The sequence below is a fragment of the Macrosteles quadrilineatus genome, unplaced genomic scaffold, assembly GCF_028750875.1.
Source record: "Macrosteles quadrilineatus isolate MER2022 unplaced genomic scaffold, UCM_ALF_1.0 Scaffold_5__1_contigs__length_97177068, whole genome shotgun sequence".
In the NCBI taxonomy this organism is placed as follows: Eukaryota; Metazoa; Arthropoda; class Insecta; order Hemiptera; family Cicadellidae; genus Macrosteles; species Macrosteles quadrilineatus.
In genome coordinates this window covers 63531179-63556352 of record NW_026542598.1, presented here as the reverse complement: position 1 = coordinate 63556352, position 25174 = coordinate 63531179, and the positions used below count along the sequence as shown (strand labels likewise).

At 36.7% G+C, this 25174-nt stretch overlaps 1 protein-coding gene across 3 annotated transcripts in view; it reads right to left on the bottom strand.

Moving 5' to 3' along the window:
• Positions 1-23972, bottom strand: part of LOC128994752 (titin) — a 134584-nt gene extending 110612 nt beyond the window's left edge. For 2 of the 3 annotated variants that reach the window (XM_054419512.1, XM_054419513.1), the window contains exons 1-3: positions 23620-23969; positions 5955-5991; positions 241-386 (exon numbers count right to left, since the gene is read on the bottom strand). In XM_054419512.1, the coding sequence (XP_054275487.1) occupies positions 241-386; positions 5955-5991; positions 23620-23776 (340 nt within the window). In that variant the 5' untranslated portion in view covers positions 23777-23969. Of the gene's footprint in view, positions 1-240; positions 387-5954; positions 5992-23619 lie in introns of all 3 variants that reach the window. The other variant, XM_054419511.1, reaches the window with a different exon arrangement.
• Positions 23973-25174: the final 1202 nt, after the last annotated feature.

Sequence of the window (25174 nt, the reverse complement as noted above, 5' to 3'; positions counted from 1 at the left end):
AGTGGAAAGATAGTCAGTTTTGGTAGGTAGTGTACAATCTGCAACTTACCAGAAACCCCAAATGAATTATCATTTACACTGAAACAATGTTCATTGCGCACCCTGAGCATTTCAAGGAATTATTATAATCAAAGTACCCTAACAAGAAAAGATTATTGTTTATTAGGCTCGATCATATCACAAGTTTGAATGGCATCAACTTAAGTCTGGTATTTTGTAGTAGTACATTAGTATATTTACCAAAGAGAGGAGCACCCTTGCGCGTCCAGGATACTTGAGGCTTGGGGTTGCCGCGCAGTTTGCCCTGGAAGTGGGCGTTTCCACCCTGGGCGAACCTGGCATTCTTGAATATCTGCTCAAACACTGGGGGCTGAGCATCGGCTGGCCTGTAACACAACACCATACAATGTTAGGTTTAGTCATTTTAGCCTCTTGATCTTGTTTATAGAAAAAAGGTTAAACGTACCTGTTGTACCAAGGCTACACTAAAAAACAGGCCGTAATGCTCGTCAAGCATGACGTCACGATAGAAGACGGCAATGACGTAGGTATTTATTTATTTATTTTCCAAGGAAAGATTGAAACAAGCAGCTGATCACAAACGGCAAACATTACGTCATTGCCGTCTTCTATACTTAATTACTATACCGGTAGCATATATTATTTAGTAAGCCTGTCTGTATTATTCATAATTTATCTTATAAGTACCTATTTTTTGTGCATGTAAACCTTAATTGATGTAGCTTGATTGCATGTATCTCTCTGACTACCTTGTTTACTATATTGACATGATCTATTGCATTTTATGTATAATGTTTAATGATCGAATAAATCTATCTATCTATCTATCTATCTATCTATCTATCTATCGTGACGTCATGCTTGACGAGCATTACAGTCTGTTTTTTTTTAGTGTGGCCTTGGTTGTACCCTCAAGTAATCCAGTTTCTAACCTATTAGTTTATTTTCAAGTGGATTACCAAGCTGTTTCAAAAAACTTTCTTCATGGCCAGGGGTTGAAAAAAACAAGAACACGTACAAAAAAACTCTTCGTCAAGGCTTACTACCTGCAGTCTACACCACGCATCCACTATCACTATTATAATTTTACCAAATTTGTTTAATGTTTTCATGTATGTGTGTTTGTGAATGTGTTTTTGGCAACTCTTTCTAATCTATTGTATACATTTTAGATTAAGTGTTATCAGATTTAGTAGTTTTGGATCTATTGAAGAATATTAATATGTAGGTGCTTTTAAGGTGTGATAGCATGGGCTTCCACACTATTGGCAGTAGTCCAAAAATTAAGTGACCTGTCAGCAATAGTACATTACTATCAATTTAAATTAGAACCAATCAATGATTAAGTGCTTATTTGTATAAGCCACCGACAGGTCTACGTTAATGAATAATTCATCAACCTCCCACATTAGTCTGGCTCCTCTTTCTAACTGCCACCTATTTATGAATCTTAATTTATATATCCATACCAAAAAACAGCTCTACCGTAAAATAGCACTGATTATAAATAAGATTCATATTTTTTATAGTATTTTTTTTTCAAATATTTTGAATTCCTAGTCAAGAAATAAAAGTTGACCAAAAAGTTATTACAATGTAGCTTTATTAACTGCTGTTTTCCAGCCTAGCAAAAAAACCAATAAAAATTATTAAGTCTAATTTTAATGTTACAACTGACTTAAAATTAATCGGTATCTAGATAAAATTAAAATATAGGCATACTGAAAAAATAACGAGTTAATAATGAGTTGTTTGATTTTATTTGACTGAAAAGAGAAATTAAACATTGAGCCATTTCATACACTTCTATGAGCATGCCTTGATACTCTAGACATTTTTTATTTACTTGGTAATCAGCATACAGTGTGTTTTATTTTTAACTTGCTTCTTTATTTATATTGTAAAAACTGCAATAGATAGAAATAAGCAGTTTACGGGAATCGTGTATTGACGTAGGGACCACAATTGTTGTGAAGTTCCCATTCACTCCCTTTCTCCCCCTACCCTTAACTTGAAATTGCAAGGTACCCCTTTTGAGGGCATGAAAAAAGAAAAAGAAAGGGAACTCTACGTCGATCCTATCAAAAGTTATGGCAGTTATTTTAATTGTACCATTAGACAAATGGATTGACAAGCTGTCAACACTTTATTTCAAAATAAATCTTAGAGCTTCCAAAAATACCAATTTCTTTGTAGTTCTAAGCCAATTTAAAAACCCCTTGAAAGGGCTATTTCAGTCTACTATGTACCATGATAGCATCAGAGCTTGAGAAAATATGTTACTAAATAAGATTAATGTCTTACAATTTAAAAATTCACATAAAAGAACTTTAAGTGTAGGGCAATGGATGAAATTACCGGTTATTATCTATGTTGTATTCTTAGACGGTACCTAAACGGTACCTAGACGGTTCCTAACAAAGCTACCTACACAATCTATCTCACTCTATTATGCACATTGATGCACATGTTTTATTAAAATACCTCTAGCTGTATCGTCCAAATCCTTATTGGTAGGCCTAAATAATGTAATGGTAATAAATAGAAAACGTGTTTTTAAGAGGCATTGGCACTGATCACAGAATTTATATCAACATTAAACTGGATATCAATAAGGTTTGTCAACGGAAAAGTTGTAATTGTTGGCATTGTTGATCCTTGCCAAACTTGTGTTTAGTCATTTGTGATTTATCAGATAAAACCATCCCAATTCTAGGGGTGGCTCATTATTAATACCTCACACTTAACCAAGGACTGCTTCGATATTCGCAAAGAAAGAAGTTCCATTTGTAGGATCCTCTCCCTGACCCAGATAACTTTACCTCTAACAAAGTCAACTAGGAAGCTTCATTAATCAGACAGTAGAATAATTTCAGCAATGATTTTACAAGTTTGATTCAGTTTACTGCCAAAATTTGCATGTCGAGAGGTAAAAGAAATAGTAGAACTTCACACACATAGTGTCAAGAGTGCAAATAAACCTACCTACATAGACACAGGGCAAAGCTGATCACTAGCTCAACTCCACAAAGTTAGGAAAGAGATGGGTAAACATCAACTTCACTCAAAGCAGTAGTAAAACTCGGAGGCCCTTTATGGAATCTTTCAACAAGTAAGTTGATCAACACATAGTTTCACAGCCTGGCCCTAAGGTGATAGCAAAATGACTAGCGTCCGTATGCAAACCCAAACAAATCTCATCTGAATGGGAAATAAACTAAAAGTTAAAAAAATGAAGAGGGGTCAGTAAGGCAACAATATAGATCTTCAGGTCTTTTGCACATATTTAGCTAGAAGTGGTAGTCACTGTTTTACCAACTGGGATACTGTGATATTTATCCGGAATGAATTTAGTCCAAAAATGAAAAATAAACGTCTTGTGTTTTTTACATCTTAAACTGAAAACAGGTAAAATGAGAAAGTTTTTATTAGAAATAGAAAATAGTCATAACTTTAAAAGCTGAATTTGAACATCACCTGTTAAAAAAAAATACTGTTCATAAAAATTTACTTAGTTTTTTCGTTTGTTAAATCACTTAAGAATATCTAACTCTTGACCATTCCTATTTTTACAATGTTAACTTGTCAAATAGGATAGCCTACTTCTAGAAGAAGCTGGTTTCAGTTTCAGACCAGGACACAACTACCATAAATCAAGTTCTTGCTCATACCTCATTCATTAAAAATGGGTTTGAGGAGATGCAAACCTCTGCTGCGTTCATCAATCTCACAGAAGTTTTATAGTGTTTTGCAGGATTCAGAAAATAAATAGGCCTACTAATTAAAAACAAATAAAGAGAGAAGGATGGATAAAAAATACTTTTTTATGAAGATCAAATACCATACAAATCTACACTAGGCTATATGGTTTTGAAGATTATGTCTGGCAAATGAGGTCCTCCATTGGCAAAGCCTTTTTCAAAAGCATCCATAGTTTGTGTTTTCAATTCCGGCCTTGACGTATTTCCGTACAGTGGACATGGCGGTTTAAGGGGGCCTCGTTCTGGGAGAGGGCAAAATTTTTATCTTCTTATAAATTAATTTAACCGATAATCTGTCATGCCCCAATTGCAAAAGACAATGATCAAAGATAAAATTCAATTTGCGACCGCAGGAGAGGTCCACGATTTTACCAAGACCACTGAAGAAGTTTACAATTTTATCATAGATAGGATAAAACACACCCTTAGTAGATTTCTCATCCTTATGGAACAGCTGAAGCCAATTTATTATTAGTTCTGTACGTTGCACTGTAGGGGTTGTTTTTTCTTAAAATTTAATTTCTTATTATTTCAGTCATTTAAAACATTGTGTAAGCAAATAAAACATCTAGGCTAATCATAAACAATAACTGGTCTCCTAGTTATATAACCAAACAGTAAGCACCAATCATGAAAATAACTCTAAAATAATATAAATAAAATGTTGTCTAAACTAATGATCAGTGTCAACGTAAATAAACTAGACACAAAAAACTAGCTTCGAAATTTTCAGTGGGATGAGAAGTCTACTTGTATTGGTTAGTCTATGATTTTATTTACTTTTAATTTAGATTCGTGTTTACGTTTTATACACGATTGCAGTTGTTATACTGGTAATAAACTGATTACGGTAATTAGTGTATCGATTAATATTTGTTTAATCACAACTCTTTCCAAAGCAACCAGATCTTAACTTTATGTGAAGGTCAACAATTTTTACCTAAAGTAATAAAGTCTGGCCTGGAGAACCCTTTTATTATTATTTAAATAATAATAGGATAATTTATTAGATAGTCTCCTAGCCTCCTAGGTCGATTGGCCGATCTGATTGTTGAAAACAAAAGTGGACAAAAGCTAAGACTGATTGTATTATAGACTGACTGTGATGTATTTTTGCACTGACAATGCCTATTGTAACGTTCTGTTATTTAATGGCAAATAAATATTCTTGATTCTTGGTCCGAGTTCATCGAGTTGAAGCAATACCACAAGTATTACTTCGACCTTATAAACCCCAGGGCTCCAGCCACCGAAGAATCATAATACATGGAGGCCTCTCTGATGTTAGGCAGAGGGGCCTCATCGATTCTAAATACGCCCCTGTTCCCGGTGGAATGGGTGATAGTGTTGCAGGGTTATGGGGCAAGCTTTGTACACTTCTAAATTTAAATGTAGGCTACCCAAATTTAAAAAAATCACAAGGTGACAAATCAGGTGACCTAGCAGGCTCCTTGAAGTTTCTACACAAAGGGAGAAGATATATAGGAAACAACTTTCACAAAAACACTAGAGATTGCTGTGAAGAGTGTGTTTTGGCTCCATCTTGTTTAAACAATATTCCTCGCTCTTCATTGTCTTTAACAAATATGGCTTTTAGGTCTGAGGAACACCTCGATCTTTGGACAGTGGCGGATAGAATTTACGGTTAGGCCCTTATCTTGGACAAATTATGGACTCCAAACACCATAAACTCAGAAATTACACAAGAAACTGTGACATAACCCAGGGCTGTGAAGTAATATTTGTGAAGTTCTTGTGGGATTTCTGCAGAAGTGGGCCTCATCATAAAAAAACAATAGAATAGTGCCAACTTAGTTTGAAGAATGTTCTCGCCCAAAGCTCAGCGGATTTAAAAATAACTCTTACTTAAAACTATCATCTTGTATGGGTGTATTTGAAAATGTCTGTGAACGATTCTACACTCCCTATGAAAATGGCAAGTCTACTGCTGTCCATAGGTGACAATTGGACGTCATATCACCACCATAACTTACACAGCGGACACTCCAAACACAGGAGGTATTTTTGCCGACCCTGTATTTAGTCACCAAATTCTATTAAAAAGAAGACATTTACGTAAGATAGGGATGGGTACTAACTAGTGAAAATGGTATGCTAATCATAAAATGTTCTATGATAACTTGTCTGAATAATATTCCATATGTAACTCACATGAAGGGGATGGATCCCTGGACCACCATGCCCTGCACTGTAACAAAAATCACAAATGTTAGAAATGCACCATACCACCATAACGTAAACTTGAAGATATCTAGGCTACTTGGAAAACATAATTAAACCCATGTGGACAACAGTTGCAGTTGTGTTATGATAATGATTTTTTTATTAGGATGATGATGGGCAACTGGCTCCATTGTATAATTTTCGATTAACTTAGTTGCTAGGCCTACAATCGGTAGGGAAGTTTGGTTTTTGGATAGACTATGTTTAGTAGGCTATTTATATGTTCAATAATACGATGGAGTCACAACATGTTTTGCATGTAATTTTAATTAATGTAAGTTAATTAGGTAGCTTCCAGTTCGGAAGCTGAACAAATCAAGTCACCTATTATAGGCCTCAACACAAACACAACACAAAGTAACACAGCCTCAAAGTAATGATAGGTCTTGTCAGTTTTCCATTAGGCCTAGCTCTAAAAGAATCCATTGGAAAGCTAAGGTAAAGTGAGGGATTTTGACAAAATGGTATTAACTGAGGGTGTTTCAAACCAAAAGCTATATTGTCAAATGTTTTGCCCTATTCATATAATGTTATGGGCAAAATGTTAAAAATGAGACATCAATTACTGATTGTCTAGTGAATTGACAATCAATAGATACTGTGATGAAGTAAAACTACAATTTAAATGTTCTTCAAAGAGAGGGAAAGTGTATTATAACTACCATCCTAAAACTAACCAGCTTGCTTGCAGTTAATGATTCCAATTTCAAATCCATCATTTTCATAATTATTGCTAAAACGCAGAAAGGATAACCAACAAAAAAATAAAATACTATCACTGCCAGTCTGTCTGTCTGTCGTCTGTCACTCCATTCCAATCGAAATTCAAAACAAAAACAAACTCCATTATACCATTATTGGCACTGGCACAGCCTCTATGATTTGACACATTCACATATTCGTGATTTCTTCTTCTTCTTTTCTAGTTTGCTTGTAAAGCTGGCTTGGTTTAACTAACCATGTAGCCACACTACTTCATCAGTACAATTTTCACGGGCTTTATTAAAATGTTAGCAGGATGCTAGGGGATATAGTCAATGATGCTAGTTAGGAAATTTTTAATTTTAATGTCTTGTTGAATTTTCATATTCGTGTCAATTTATTCCTTTCTCACGATAACTGGATGTTGTTTTTTATATTTAACAGAAATGTTGCGTCAAGTGAAGACAAGAGTGAAGAGACTTTATTACAGTCTGACTGTAATAAAGTCCATCAATGGTTTAGGTCATTTTCCTAGTTTTGTTTGGCTGTATAAGATTCGTATTTAAACATACAGTATTTACTCCTCAAGGGAGTGTGGTTTATCTATGATTTAATTCAGGTAAAGAAATTAGGAATATGTTTCACCTATGCTTTTACATACATTGATAAAGTAGGCCTACAGCATTTACTATGTCAAGACTTAAAAGATTTCATCGAATCTAATTTCTCCATTAATCAAATTAGCCTAATCTCATTGTAAATTTTGCTCGGGTTTATAACATCCTTCAGATGATATAAAACTATGCATTTTAAGGTGACACTCTATAACTCTAAATTATTGTGCTTTGTCATAGAAATGTAAGGTAATTTGATGAAAGTTTTCTAGACCTATATAAAAGGAAGAATAATATCGATGGGGCAGTTCCTCGGCAAGACTTATTTTTTCTTCCTTTGACTGAGGTAATAAGGTAAAATTATGATTTTTTTTTTACCACAAAAATAGTTTTTAAAATCCCAAGTACTGTATTACAGTGTTTACGCCAGAGGTATTTTGTAGTCTACATTACGCAATGTATACTCGAGATGGGGACTCCAAAGAGTAAGAAGACACCGAGAGATGCCGCTATTCCCGTCGACCCCATGTACGGACGATCACAAATAGTCGACCCTCCCCCCGCCCGCCCAACAGTCTGACGGGGACCTTGCCCAACGAACCATCCGGCTGGCAATATATACAGTCACAGTGTATTATAATAAACGTAATGATAACCAACAGAGTTGTGTATAAGCTTCTAGCGTTTATTTTCGGGTATAAAGTATAATTTATATTGTATATTCCTGAGCCTGACGTGAATGAACAAACGTCAGTGCTGGAATGCCGTGTCCTGTCCACTGTCAGTCGTCATCCTAAGCACAGATCGAGAAGCCACACCCCCACGAATAGATTAATCTAAGGAGCATGTACTATGTACCGTGATACGACTACGTACAAGTCCAAAACGTCTACAAAAATATAATAGTTATCATCATCACTAATTGTGATAGGGACCCTAGGTGCGTATTTTACCCAAATACGAGTGAAGGATGGGTGCAGAATGGTGCGAGGTCATCTGTGTGGCTTCGCTATTGGGTCCAGTTTCGAACCACCAAAAAGCTATTGACTTTTCTCATGATCAAACCGGTGATCTTTCGATTGTTAGGCGAGCACTTAAACCACTCAGCTACTTAAATCAGCACGCACAGAATAGTTTAGATCGTTTTACTGCTAGAGTGGTTATTACATCGCTGTACAGTCATTACATAACTGTCCTTTTACTAGTTATACGTCGTTTGACCTAGAGGACTACAAAATCGCCCCGGCAGTAACAGGTATTTAAGCCACTATTATATTTACTACGAGTGATTCGGAAGCTAAACCCAAGAAATCTACAAAAATTCCCAATTTTGATTAAATCTTCCAACATCCACTCAACTCAAATGTTTTAACTATGAAAAGACATTTTGAGAAGGTGGGCGCACAAGAATTTGGGGGTTTCCGCTTACACGTTTGTAATTAAAGTCCTTAATCAAGTTCTCAGTTGCAGCAATATTTTTCCCCGCACAAATCCGATTAAATTACAATAAACCATTCATTATTTTATAGAACATTACTGTTATTTATGTAGGTCGGTGTTGTTAGATGTTGTCAAATTGCAAAATCTAGTTCTTTAATTGTTTCCAAATCTATTCCGTAATGTTTATATGTGCCCGCAATTATCGCAGAAACATTTTTAAGGTAACTGACGGATTCGTTACTGAAAGAGAGAAAAGCGTCGGTTTCTAATGCCGTTTTATATTTATGGAGTGTTGAGTTATTTATTAGCTAAGAGAATGTATAAACAGGGCCGGAAGTTTCAGAAAGCTGGTGGAGTATTTTGGTCGAGTGTAGACCTATGGCTCGAACTGAAACTTCATCCCAGAATGCAGCAATATAAAACTATGGACATAACCAGATATGTTATTTTTCTTATTACCTAGTAGCTGTAAATGAGTTTTGAGTACTCACTCTCTGTAATAGCCCTCTAAACATTTACAGAAATATACAAGTATGTTCACACAGCGCAATAACTATTGAAGATAAATTTATCTTAGCATATAGATTAAAAAGAGTGTCACCTACTCTTTAATCTTAATCTATGATCTCAAACTGGCTTAGGATCTGGGATCAATGAGAAGGACATGCATATAAATAACGGTTAACAATAATAATGAGTTCTCTCACATAATTGAAGGGAAATTGGTCAACAACCTTACCGTTTGGCAATAAAATGAATTCCTATGGCTTCCTAATCAAAACCATAGACTAACCGACGTCACAACGTACTAAGTGTTTGGCATCATGAAGCATTTCAAACTTTGTTCCTGCCATTATCCAGTTTCACCAGTAAATGATGTTGGCTGCTCCACACAGACAAGACCCCTCCCTCTAATTTCCAAAGTTCGTGTTCGTCTCTCATTAACCACCGTTCTGCTAATTATTTGCCTTATTACTCAGTGTTTGATTCGCTCCAGCGCCACGAAACTCCGCCCCGCCACCCCACAGAAACTTTTAGTTTCGCTGTACCTCTACCGTACATAGGAAAATCCTTGTAGCACCGACTGTTCTCGACAAAATATCTATATGGAGGCATCCAGTGTATGTTGACGACGATGTATGTTTGAAGCGAGCTTTGACAAAACTGCTTTAGTCTGTAGTTTGGAGTACACTTTGTTTTTTTTTTTTTTTACATTTGAGAAAGATAACTCTTTACTACACATACAAAGGGAACAGCCCCCACACAGATGAGGTAGGTTCACATTTTGTGCTGTAACAGGGTGTTGTTTAACTTGAACTTCGGTGCGAGAGTGACAAGTTCAATCTTCAACATAATTCATTTATTTGGTACAAATATTGATCAATTTAGGATCGCCGGCCTCTTGTTGTCCATGCGTGTTTTATTCTTTCAATTAAAATACAGTAGTATGGAAAATAAACTAACTAATATGTGTTAGTTACCTCATCTTAAAGTTCCTTTGAGTTATCATTTACCTCTTTCGCTACTAATGAAGCGTTTATTATTTGTCACTAGTTAAAAATAATAGTAACACTTGGACAAGTAAATACTATTTGTGCATTATAAAATAAAACCTGACGATCCTGGATACGAGTTTATTAGCATATTAGTCATAGTATCACGGGCTAATAGATACAAAAACCATCGTCTGTGGTGAGGTTTAATCGCTGTCTTGTGGCTTATTAGTCAGAAAGTGTGGAAAGCAGAGATGTCCTTGTGAGGACAAGTTGCCGTTAAAGGAAGTAACTGACCGGCGGAGGTCCAAACGTGTCAAGGAGATTGCACTCGGCAAAATACGGGCGACTCCAGGTTGCATAGAGCCATGGGAGATGTAGGACAGTTAGGTTGGGTGTCATCTAATGTTTTATTATCTTGAAATTTTTTTTTAAACTTATCTTGGATATGTATTGAATAAATAGTTGTTTACGCAGAGTCCAATTCTAAAGGGACCATTGTAATTATCAATTCGTTATTCGTTGTATTTTTCTATAATTTTACGACAAGCAGTAAATTATTAAAACGTGTTTTATGGCTAAATATTTATAGTAAAATACAGGTAACCGTTGATATAAAAGTGACGTATTCCTGTTGGTAGATCTCTAATGCTCTATCCCCGGGCTGAATTTGTTAAGTTAATGTTAAAAATGATAACATTTTACTGAAATGTCTGCTATACAAACGGCTCGCCAAAATTATGTACACTTGCTCTATACACAATTTTTATATAAGAACAGTTGGTCGTGATAGGAAACTGTTTTTTACCCCTATCGCCGTCACTGCTTAATTATTTTAGCTAGGGCCTACCGGCCTACCACACTTTGTCTCTTCCTCACTAAATGGCCTAAATGGTCACATACATTTTATATCCATACAGTATTCGAAATCACCTTTTTAACTGAAGTGTCAAATTGTTGATATTTTTAACCCTTTGAAAAACAATATCATTTACTCAGTCAATTGATAAAGTACTAGTGTATTATGTCTTCTATCGCGCAACACCTTCACTCGTGAAATAATAACTGTAACGTAAAACAACCAAGTTGTCATGATCAGAAACGAATCATTGACAAGTTTCAAATCAGATAGTTTTTAAAGTAGATTGAGTTTAACCTAACTGTTCAATTTATCACTGACAAGTTCAATGCAAATAATAGCCTAGAACAGCGATCAGAGTAGCAAGTTTTCCATCGTAAATGCATAATTACGAGGTTGCTGATGTGACCCACTTTATATAGTACTGTAGTTAATAAACTGACCGTTGCCAGACCAGAGGCGAACTGCAGCCGTTGCCAAGGCGATCGTAAGTAAACACTTGCCACTCAAGCAGACGGTCACCGCCCCGCCTACTTTGGCGCTGTTTACAAGGCTCTACAGAGGCCTATAAAAATAATGTTGTACGGACGTGTTTTAAGTAGGCTACATGACAACTAATCGAGCCTGATGAAAAAAGCAAACAAGAAAGAAAGACATTTAACCTGTTAACCGGTAGTAAATTATGCTATACATAGACTATAGCGCGTCATTCATTGTAATAAACTATTTTACTAGCTGTACTTTACGAGGGATAATTAAAGTAGTCCTGTTAGTAAGTGTAAAACGTGTCAAGGTAATTGAACGACTAGGCTAGGTGGTCTCAAGTCTCCGTTTGGTAAATGACAGTGACAGATATAGGCCAACTTAACCATCACCACAGAATATGTTTTCTGTGCCATCACACAACGATAAGGCTTCCGTCCGAGCCGAGCAAAATAATAAAGAAGTTTTAGAGAATTTGCAAACACTTTCAGTTTGAATATGACATCTTAAATTCATTCTTAATTTTAAAATAATACATTACATCTATTAGTTTATTTTAATGTGTGCAATCGGAATCGTCAACAATGGCCATCGCTGGCGACCAATTAGGCGAAAAAATGCCACACCAACTTATTAACTTAGCGTATTAATAAAACTATTAATTGATTGGTTAAGTTAAGCTGAAATAAACAAAACAGAATACAGTAATACCAATGGCAATTTTTTACATTAGGTATATGGAAACTTCCCTTTAGAAAGGAATTACGACCTTAAAGGGCGATTTATGAAATAATGCGTAGTTTTACGCAAGATTTATCTTCATGACGAACACTTGAAGTATATGGTTTATGGGGGTGTGACTTAAAGTTTTCTCAAAAGTTCATGGGTACTTTGGGATTTATGGAGTAGCAGAGTACCCGTTCTTCGTACGGGGTTAGCGTATAAGTATAAATGCTTATTGCAGTTATACTCTAGCGTTGCGTTTGCAGTGGGGGAGGATAAGGATAGAGAGAATTTGGTTCTTTATATTTACGGTATGCTATAGTATTACAGATATATAGTACATGAAGTATAGTATGTAAATTTCGTGCAGTTCGCTTCAGCCGTTCAGGTGGAGTATTTGTAAAACAAAAACAAAAAAGTGTAGTATGGGCCTATAAGAGCTTCGCTCCGCTCAAAAAACAATCTATATGACGTTTTGAAAGGTTATCTTTACACGAAAAGTATTAAGTTTTCTAGCTTAGTTTATCAATTAATGATGCAATCTGACGAAAATCTAGTTCATCACATGGGCAAAAGGTTAGTGTCTTTTTAACTCTCGCTCATTTTCCGACCTCGACTTCACCTCGATTGTAAAACTTGAGCTCGAAGGCTCGAGTCGAAAAGAGTCCTTTATACGCTCTAGTGATAAATACCTGTACACCCAAAAAAGATGCGAATTCCACCAAGAGAATGTAAGTAGGTACAAAATTAGTTATTTAATTGGTTTTTCATTTACCAGGTCATAGAGTCTCCAGATCGGCCCACTTCCAAACCAGTTTCACATTTTTGGCCAACGGACCCAAGGTGGGGGAGGAGTGACCATGTAAATTATGGTCCGATTGTTGCGGTCCCAAAATTTGAAGCGCTTTAATCTAGATGACGAAACGCCAGCGCATGCTGTTTAACTAACTAATACCATTGACTATAGCAATGCATTATCATAGCAAACAGCTGATTGATTTATCACTTAACACAGAATATTGTCATTTGGTAGAACATCTCAACAGATTGCACCAGGTTTTTTTTACTTCAAATTTTTACATTACATGGGAACGGGAAGTCTATTCTGTGTATGTGATACCTAGAAGTCGACAAATTTTAACATAGGAATGGATGGAAGGAATACATGAAAATAAAAAAATATCATTTAAAAAATCGCTGGAATAAATTGGGTGGACTCCATTAAAATTATGCTCGATTGCAAACATATTAAAGAAATTACTGTACCGGACTGCTGAAATTAAATACACCAAAACGGCACAAAACGTTGAATCAAATCACAATGGATTGCATTACTTTTCAAAGGTTCATAACCATTCAACAAATTTAATACAAAATTATTGTTTCTCTACGCTCGAACTTATTGGCATTGCCACAGTGTACTTAACCTAGCTTCGTAGGCCTATAGTTAGGTTCTCCTGACAAGACTAAATGCCAAATTGTATTTAAAATTATTATTAGTGTTATGGAAACTAAACCGTTGTTTGATAGTAATGTGTAGTAGTGATTTTGAACTAATCATTGAATTTGCCAATTGCAAACTAAGACTTTGGTTTTCATTTTACATTTTAATTAACACATAAACAGTTTTGAAAACACAGAAATACCGACAAAGAAATATTATTGTTACTTTAAATCATTCACTTAAAAATATTTCAAGTATTCCATAAATTGCATGCTTTAAAAATTCTAACACAAATTTAACGTTTGAGTGACATTTTAAAATGTGGGTGAAATATGATCAGAAATATAAGCAAAGAAACCAGAATAATACAACTGATTTGAATGACATTTTAAAATGTGGGTAGAATATAATGATCAGAAATGTAAGCAAAGAAACAAGAATAATACAACTGACAAGCTTATCGTGCGCAAGTAATTTAGTAACTAGAAACAGTCTACATTACCAATGGATAAGATAGTCGATATTTTAAACGTAAAGGAAACTCGGCCACTGCGTCAACATATTGTAACTTTTGAAATCGCGTCTACTAACGAATAATGTATAATGTATGAAATGTGTAATTTGGAAGAGCGTCAACGTAGCTCTTTCGTTCAACCACAAACAGCACTCCATCAATGACTTGGGGCAAATTATCAATATTAGGACATACGTTTAATAAAACGATGCAATTTTTTCCAAACAAATAAAAAGTAATACCAAATAAACTGGTATACACAATTTATTTTTGACTGAACAAATCTTCAATAAGGTTCTGTCCAGTATGTGTAGAGTGCGTTTTGATGTTGACCATTTTTTCATTTAATCAACTCTAAAACAATTTTATCCAAATTAAATTATATAGTCATAAACGTTTGGGGGTTCTCTGCCATTCCAATATAAGAGTAAAGCGCGCACTGTAAAATGAACCTTAAAAATAAGCGAAAAACATTCACTGTTGTAAATCATTACCCCCCTCACATCAAAAATAAATATTAATATGAATCGCATGGCAAATGATGAATTCTGTTTCTGATTTTACAGTAAATTATAGTTTTGCAGTGACATAGTTAGCACATATATTTGCTTTATTGCTATTTCACTAATTATCTTACTATACCACAACACACGTACTTGGGCGGTAGAACGGTAAGGCTGACAGCATGTTGCACGCACATCACACACTCACAGACTGCGCTGCTACATGGTACAGTCACCGGCCTGAGAAAGTTGGTCATATAAGGTCGCCGAGCCGCTCGCACTTCACAGTCAATGTCAAACCGCAGTCAAAACATAAACACGTGCTTTACAGCGGCTTTTAGTTTAGATTATGTAGCAAGTTAGCTCTGAGTGATAAGTTTAACAAAGCTGCACAGGACCGTCACATTTCATTTGACATGAACACGTGTGCTTTTTCCAGCGGCTTTTAGGTCACGTAGTTCTGAGGGATAAGTTTAACAAATGCTGCACAGGACCGTCACTTCTATTTGGCATAATCAAGTGTGCTTTTTCCATCGGCTAATAGGTCACGTAGTTCTGAGGGATAAGTTTAACAAATGCTGCACAGTACCGTTACTTCTACTTGACATAATCAAGTGTGCTTTTTCCATCGGCTTTTAGGTCACGTAGTTCTGAGGGATGAATTCAACAAATGCTGCACAGGACCGTCACTTCTATTTGGCATAATCAAGTGTGCTTTTTCCATCGGCTTTTAGGTCACGTAGTTCTGAGGGATGAATTCAACAAATGCTGCACAGGACCGTCACTTCTATTTGGCATAATCAAGTGTGCTTTTTCCATCGGCTTTTAGGTCACGTAGTTCTGAGGGATAAATTCAACAAATGCTGCACAGGACCGTCACTTCTATTTGGCATAATCAAGTGTGCTTTTTCCATCGGCTTTTAGGTCACGTAGTTCTGAGGGATGAATTCAACAAATGCTGCACAGGACCGTCACTTCTATTTGGCATAATCAAGTGTTCTTTTTCTATCGGCATTTAGGTTACATAGTTCTGAGGGATAAGTTAAACAAATGCTGCACGGGACCGTCACTTCTATTTGGCATAATCAAGTGTGCTTTTTCCATCGGCTTTTAGGTCACGTAGTTCTGAGGGATAAATTCAACAAATGCTGCACGGGACCGTCACTTCTATTTGGCATAATCAAGTGTGCTTTTTCCATCGGCTTTTAGGTCACGTAGTTCTGAGGGATAAGTTAAACAAATGCTGCACGGGACCGTCACTTCTATTTGGCATAATCAAGTGTGCTTTTTCCATCGGCTTTTAGGTCACGTAGTTCTGAGGGATAAATTCAACAAATGCTGCACAGGACCGTCACTTCTATTTGGCATAATCAAGTGTGCTTTTTCCAGCGGCTTTTAGGTCACGTAGTTCTGAGGGATAAATTCAACAAATGCTGCACGGGACCGTCACTTCTATTTGGCATAATCAAGTGTGCTTTTTCCATCGGCTTTTAGGTCACGTAGTTCTGAGGGATAAGTTAAACAAATGCTGCACGGGACCGTCACTTCTATTTGGCATAATCAAGTGTGCTTTTTCCATCGGCTTTTAGGTCACGTAGTTCTGAGGGATAAATTCAACAAATGCTGCACAGGACCGTCACTTCTATTTGGCATAATCAAGTGTGCTTTTTCCATCGGCTTTTAGGTCACGTAGTTCTGAGGGATAAATTCAACAAATGCTGCACGGGACCGTCACTTCTATTTGGCATAATCAAGTGTGCTTTTTCCATCGGCTTTTAGGTCACGTAGTTCTGAGGGATAAGTTAAACAAATGCTGCACGGGACCGTCACTTCTATTTGGCATAATCAAGTGTGCTTTTTCCATCGGCTTTTAGGTCACGTAGTTCTGAGGGATAAATTCAACAAATGCTGCACAGGACCGTCACTTCTATTTGGCATAATCAAGTGTGCTTTTTCCAGCGGCTCTTAGATTAGATAGCTCTCAATTAAATAATCCCATTGCAAACTTTATACTATTTCAATAAAATTGCTGTAGCAAGGAATTTATCAGATCTTATGAAACGTTGAATACATATCTTCCGCAACATAGATTGTTTAACATGGTTTCTTGATTAAATTGACACGGGTGGTTATAATTATATGCCCTAATTATACACTGACCTGAATTCATGAAAGAAGAGTGTAGGAGTGAGGTATATTTTGTAGCAGAGCATATTTGTCACTGACAAAAAACCGTAATTTTTTTAAACTAAGGACTATTTATTAACAGACATCGTGCTACCTGGGGCCAGTTTCGAACAATGCAAAATGACTTTTCTCATGATCTAACATTCACATAACCTCTTCTTATGCTAACCAATCACGTTACCACTAAACGACTCAACTGTACTTCAATTTATATTTTATGGGCGAAATTTCATTTCCACTATATACAAGAGTACTTCACGGTGACTGCGAAGAAAGCTGTGAGGAAAGCTGCGTACGCAAAACATTAATTGTTATTTAACAAGGCGGTGCACAGACAGTGACGACACGTGGTTTGTTCCCAGGATACAGGCTGTGGATATAAACAATGGACGAGTCGCCTCTTGTGTGTCCGAGAATAGAGAATAGACGAGAAACAACCAAGTGTCTCCGCGGTGATCAAAATGTCAGCTTTTTAGACAACGTTGTATAACCGCGTCTCTCTGCAGGGAGGGGTCGTCAGGAGGAGCAGTTTGGGAGATTCTTTACCGCCAAATTTAACCTAGCTGACATATCTATAACTATAACCATGGAATAAAGAGTTGGCCTAACAAATAAATTATACCCAATGTTATCTGATTAACCGCATCTAGGTATGGTACAGCCTAATTAATAGGTGAAAAAGTTAAAATAAAATAAAATAACGGCAACTAAAAGCAACGAATAACGATAATTTACAAAATACTATCGACTGGAGAACAGTTTGTTACACTTACATTTAAATAGATTCTTGTGATTAAATAAAATAAAATAAATCACTTACGAATATGTTACTTTCAATGTGTACAATTACTTTTCATCTTCTACGATGATTTGATAAGTTCAACAGTTTCATGGAGTATAGAGTACCTATATTGAACGTTCTAGCTATATAAGATAAATTCCAGCTGTAAGATAGTCTGACATCTCCTTTTAATTAGTTCGTTTTTAATATTTTGTTCACAAAGTTCTTTTCTACTTCATGTTTTTTGTAGACAGCGGTATCAGCTTGTCCTTGGAGATACGCTCTTGTGTGAAATCAAAACTAATATACAAGTAGTTACAAAAAGCATTTAGGCTAAACATTACGAAAACAATCATATTATTTATTTAACCTGGGGAAGAAAGACTAGATTCTCGTTAAGAAGGAAGCTGCGACAGCGAAAGGAGGTTCTGCGAGAAATTCAGATCAATGTCCGTGTCAATGAATAACTTAACTGAAACCTGACCCATCCCAACTGGTCTGTGATTATAGTTTAATTGCTGGAATAATTTTATCTGGAAGTTTACATTAATTCAGTGTTCTACTTTGATAGAACAGCGCCTCTGTGTGTTTCATAGACAAATCCCTCACAAAATTTAAACATTGTAGTTAAATGCCCTGTTGCCTGAGTGTTTGTTACGCTTTACTTGAGAACGAATTTTATGTATGACTGCCAAAAGGACAAAAGTAAAAGCTTTTGATATTCCAAGATGGAAATAAAACTATCTAATACCATACAAAGTCGCCCTTGAATATTGATTTAGGACACAAATGAATCTAGTTGAATAATATTGTATGGTAATATAAATTACCAATTTCTGTCGAAAACAGTATCCAAAAGGTGGTGTCTTAACTCTTATTGAAATTGTATACGTCCATCAATCCCTCGCATCCTTTCTGTGGAGAGCAACAGTAAAAATATCATCACGCAAAAGCCTAGTAAAAGAATGTATATAAGGAAATGTAACTAGAGCCCGGTATAGGTTTACACCACAAGGTTGCTCTGTGGTGAGGTAATGTTGCAGGTAACTTCACACCCTGTATATACCTCCCGCACTGTACCGCAGAATGGCGGCAAAGTGCGTGAAATATCGGGGACCACCGCCAAAGTGGACCACGGGGCTTCATAGAGGTAAATTCGTGTGGTACAACCGGTGGTTAAAGCCATATTTGGAGATTATTCGATTATTCGTATCAGCTTCTCAATTACAAAGAAAAAGGTCTTAAAAGGATTGAATGAAATTAAATCTTCCTTCATGTTACAGGGTCATTAAGCTTTTCAGTTACAGGTAATGGAATCTTTAACAGCTGATCACTCTGTTAATCAGCTGATTAATTGTTCGTTTTGAATGAAAGTAAACACTGTTTAGACTTCTTTTTAAGCTAAAACAGCTGCTGCATTTAATACCTTCAAATCTGACAGTGGTTGAAGTATTTACAGTAAAGATATAAAGGTATTCCAGGCATCGACAAAACATGAATACAGGAAAGCTGCATAAAGTTGTACTCTTCTTCTGAGAATTCAATTGCATCAAAGAGGCAATTCAAACTGACAACGTAGGAAACCTTGTTGCTAAACACGTGTGAAATGTAAATAAACGTCTTTTAAAGACAAGAGAAAAGTGAATAGACGGTGTCTATAATTAGTAGACTAGATGTAAATGATCCGCAATTGTTGAATAGTATCGCGATCTTGTCTGATAAAAGTTCCCTAGGAGCTGGGAAGGAAGCGTCATAATAACGCGGAGAGTGTAACGGTCATTGATGAATAATTGCGAGTATCCGGTGAATGTGGAACAGTTCGTCCTTAGTTTCTGCATATGAGACTAGTGTAAGTGATACTGTCCGTGCCATAAACACATGGCGGCTGGTCTGTTATCAGCCAGCTCGTCCTTAGTTTCTGCATATGAGACGAGTGTAAGTGAATGGTATTGTCCGTGCCATAAACACATGGCGGCTGGTCTGCTATCAGATCAGTTCGTCCATGGTTTCTGCATATGAGACTAGTGTAAGTGAATGGTATTGTCCGTGCCACAAACGCGTGGCGGCTGGTCTGTTATCAGCCAGCTCATCCTTAGTTTCTGCATATGAGACGAGTGTAAGTGATTGGTACTGTTCGTGCCACAAACGCGTGGCGGCTGGTCTGCTATCAGCCAGCTCGTCCTTAGTTTCTGCATATGAGACGAGTGTAAGTGAATGGTACTGTCCGTGCCATAAACACATGGCGGCTGGTCTGTTATCAGCCAGCTCGTCCTTAGTTTCTGCATATGAGACGAGTGTAAGTGAATGGTACTGTCCGTGCCACAAACGCGTGGCGGCTGGTCTGTTATCAGCCAGCTCGTCCTTAGTTTCTGCATATGAGACGAGTGTAAGTGATACTGTCCGTGCCATAAACACATGGCGGCTGGTCTGTTATCAGCCAGCTCGTCCTTAGTTTCTGCATATGAGACGAGTGTAAGTGATACTGTCCGTGCCACAAACGCGTGGCGGCTGATCTGCTATCAGATCAGTTCGTTCATGGTTTCTGCATATGAGACTAGTGTAAGTGAATGGTACTGTCCGTGCCACAAACGCGTGGCGGCTGGTCTGTTATCAGCCAGCTCGTCCTTAGTTTCTGCATGTGAGACTATTGTGAGTGACACTGTGCGTGCCATAAACACAAGGCGGCTGGTCTGCTATCAGAGCAGCTCGTCCTTAGTATCTGCATATGAGAATAGTGTAAGTAATACTGTCCTTGCATGAACACATGGCTGTTAATCTGATAAGTTTCTACATATGAGACTAGTAAGTGACACTGTCCGTGCCATAAACACATGGCGGCTGATCTGCTATCAGCCAGCTCGTCCTTAGTTTCTGCATATGAGACTAGTGTAAGAGATAAGAGTCTGATAGGCAATTAGATATTTATTGGATTGAATTAAAACGTACTGACTTAGTAGTGGATGAATTTGCATTTGGACTACAGTATATTCGCATACGATGTACATTTACATAAATATTGTGACAAGAAGGCAATGATCGATCTTGATTGCCACTAATCGTCTTCAGACAAATATATCTCTAGTTTTCGATGTTAATTCAATATAAAGTTAGATAATGTTGGTTTTAAAATATTTTTAATTTATATTAGGTGAGTATTTTTATATAAACTATCCATGAATTTTGTTTAAAAATCAACATATTAAATTAATGTCGGCTGCGTATACAACGGTGGGCTGTGTTCGTATTCGCTTTTATGTCTAGACTCAGGGCCATGCACTTCTCTCTTGGAGGTCTTTGTTTTGTTAGTCATACAATTTACGAGTGGCCCAAACACGTGCAACACAATCTGGACGAAAATACTAAACAGATTTGACAGCTTAGTTTTATACATCACCATTTAGCTTTATTGAGCTAAAATTGTTCCAGGCATACAAAAACAAGCAATCAGCAATCAGTGGTTTGTAAACAAAACTGAAACGCAATAGATTAATTTTAATGATTTGTTTCAGTTCTTGAATTTGTTTTTTGATATGAAGGTAATATTAGTAAGAAGGTTCAGAAAAAAAATCTGAATATTTAAACTAAATTGTTGTTGACAGCTTTTTTATGGAGGGTCCTTATATTTATAATATCTTAACTATCGTTTGGTACTCGTAGGTTACAACTAAGCATTGGTTAACGGAAGTAAACGATGGTATTTTGCTTCATTTGTGGGTACTGAATGTAATTGGAAGTTCACATTAATTTGTCACCAACGAGCCAAATAAAATGTACTTGTTTTATTGAATAGACGTTGTAGTATTATGTTAGCTGGAAGGAAAGTGGAATTATTTTCATAAAAACATACTGATAGGCTAAATTGTAAATTTTGAAGTAAAGTGACAAGTGTCATGTATTCATACGTGTCTTCGTTTAATCTTTTCTAAAAGTCGTGCTATTATTAAACTTACAACTGGATCTTACGTAACATACAAAGATAAATATACCCCCGCCGCAACAAGCCTGCAGACTAAGCGAATTTCCATTTGCCTTATTGGATTTTCACTTGCATATTTCATTAAACACGTATTATTTATTGCCTATCTAAATGACAGTGCCATGCTCGGTGGTGGTTTATTTGTTTAAGAGGTTTAACTAAACAAAACATTCATAGCATTTATGATTGTCAATGGATGTTGGTTTCCATTAAAACAATAATGTTATAGAACACTGCGTGAAAAAATCTAATAAAACTATTATTATGAAATAATTGATAATGCAGAATTATTTATGCAACAATTTATTCAAAATTTTCTCATCTTAAGTCATTATAAAAAATTGTAAATACACTCGTATTACTTTAACAGTAAAAAAACCTCAGATTTATAGTGTTAACCTCGTTTTCAAAAAAAATATTGGAAAAATACGGTTTTGTCTCGTATTTAAAAACTATTGTACCTATTATTACTCGTATTTTATTAAGTGAGTTTTACAATAGCATGACGTGGATTTACAAACTATTCTCAAAAAAATAAACGTCTAAAGTTTGGATATTAGAAATAAAGATGCATACTCAATATATCCTACGACTCTGATATCATAATCATAAACTGTTTTTAGTATAAACATTCAAACACTACAAGATGTATGGGCTAATTTATGTAATAATAACAAGCGAGCGGTTTAACTTATTAACTTTTTCAGGTGTTACTGCTCCAAATGTACAAAAATAATAATTTATTTCACGTGATATGATGTTTCTACCATTATTAATATTCCACACTTTTTGTCATTAAATATTACGTTCATTGGTATTTCCCAAAATGTAAAGTGTCCCATTTCCGACGACAAATGTCTGATGTGTTGTCCGGAGCAGGTTGTTTCGTCGGGAAATTACTATACTATCATCATTGAATATAGACTGTTATATATTCAATGCTATCATAAGGCGCGCGCGTTGTACAGTACCGTTTTCCATGTGCAGCGCTACTACAGCTGAAAGTTTGTGTGTGTGCTTTTTCTACTGGTCGGATTGGGCTGAACTTCCTTATGGGTATTCTCATATTTAAAAAAATCAAATAGGTAATCTTAAAAGCTGATTCAACTAAACAATTAAGTTGGGTTATACAGTATGATGTTCAATAGCATTAAAAAAATTACGTCCACAGGGTTTAACAATAGAGTGTAACCTTTGACTATTGATACAACTAGACTTTTCATCCCTATGTTAAAGTTGTGCCAAGTTTTTTTTTTTTAATTGTCGTGGTGTACGTGAGCCACCGACGGATTGTGCTGATCTAAATTTTACTAATATCTGTCGAATAAACGATCTTTTTTACCAAGTCAAACTAGTGGAATGACTTATTGTGAGCTAGCAACTCTCATGACCGATCAAATTGGTCAGCCACAAAAAATAAAGTAGAAAATAGCATTTTAGACACTAGCGCATTCTGTAAATTTGCTCACACAACTTGACAACTATGTTCTTTTTAAATTAAAAAAAATGGTGAACTTTACTAGTTCCAGCGAGACAAGAATTTAGTTATTTGATAACGCCTCGAGCAATAACGATAATCTATTGGAGATAATTTCAAACACGATTTCTTAACTGAAAAATTAAAACCAGCTGGTTCCGTTGACACTTATTATCAAACACTGCGGATTGCTTTTTTGATTTTTACTCAGGCTTTCGAGCACGGACAGGCTAATATTTTATGAGGCATGGCTTGTATCAATCAATGAGGTTTTTTTATTTTAACCAGGTGATGGGGTTGGTGGGTTTTCTTTAATGCTTTTGTGAGATGAATGCTTTTAAAAACTATAAACTGGCTCTTAGCTGCTTTAACTCGATTGACAAGTGATTTCCTTTACCTTGTTGTTGTTGTGTGACCTGTCGGGTCACATGTTGTTCCGTGCGGCTAATCCGTTGTTGGCTAAACTGTTGCGAGAACTGTTGCTGTTGTTGTTGCACAACCTGCTGTTGTTGCTGAACAATCTGTTGTTCCTGATGCGGCGTCGGGCGCTGCATCGCGGCGCGTGTTTTTACCAATCACACAAGCAGAAGCGGCACAACCGAACTGAAGCACTGACACAAAATATCGTCCGATAAAATAAGCAGTTTTTCACGGTTAAAAATCAAGTCATTCTATAGAGAAACCACGACCGTGAATATACAATATATACAGCGTCGATCGAATACGAAATCTGAGCGAAGAATGAGGAGGTAGAGCTTTGAGCCAGCGATGGCCTGGAGGGGAGTCGCCGAAAATACACAGAGCGACCACGCACGACCCACGCACGCGCCGCCACAGGCACCCGCGCACTGGCACGCACTGGTCAATCACAACTCACAACACAACAGCTGATCATCGCAGACAGCTGATGGTATTGGTGATACGCAGGTGATTGTTGTCAACTTGCAATGTTCTAATATCGTATAACTTACGTCCAGTGATACCTGGGAGTCGCATGTGGAATATCATCAAACAGAATGTCGAGATCAGTTAGTGGATACAACACTTCAATATAATAATAGGAAGTGATAAGCCAAAAACCGATTGTTTGTTTTTTGTTTTGATTACGATGGAAAATCTGGTAATGAAATCAAACAAGTTATTGTAATTGTGGTGAAATCTGTTCACCGACAGCACTATTCACGAGTTGTGTGATATATGAGAAGGAATCCCCTTCCTCTGGGTTTGTAGCATAAACGTTGTTAAAATGGTAACATAAGATGCATTCAAACACCACCAACCTACTGATTGAACCACCGTAATACAGTACAAACAAACTCACAACACTACACTACACACACTACACAGGCACTGGAGGTAGAATGAATGAGAGCTGTAGGCGGGATAGGCTCAGCGGACTGGAACTGTAACTGGAGCCTACACTAGTGTACAAGGACCGCAATAACACTACCACTAGACCAACAACAAGGCCAGGGGGCTTGGTATGTCCACTGTACCCATACACTACCAGTTACAGTTGAAGCTGCTGGTAAGAAACGATATCCTTCAAGAACTGAAGAGTTTAATCAGTTTATTTGTAGTCTGAAGTACAACGGTTCCCACGTTGGGGTGCATGGTCACAATATGTGATTTAGCAATCGGCCAGTTTATCTCGCAAGTCAACCCTACAGTAGTCGTCCTTGTTGACAGGGATGTGGTCGGAGTGGCGCCGCGGGTGGCAGGCAGGCTCAGTCGCGTGCCATTGAGCCCATCTGTCCCACATTATCGCTGCGTATTTATACGCGCCACCACTCGGGGTTGTCGAGGATTATTAATAGCTCAAAAGATTAGTGGACGTGATATCTCATGAAGTGTAAAACTCCCTTACGTAAACGTCTCCTCGTTTATTCGGTGTACTGTTCTCTCCACGTTCTTCGCTTGATAAACGTTAAATACAACTTTAATTGAGTGGA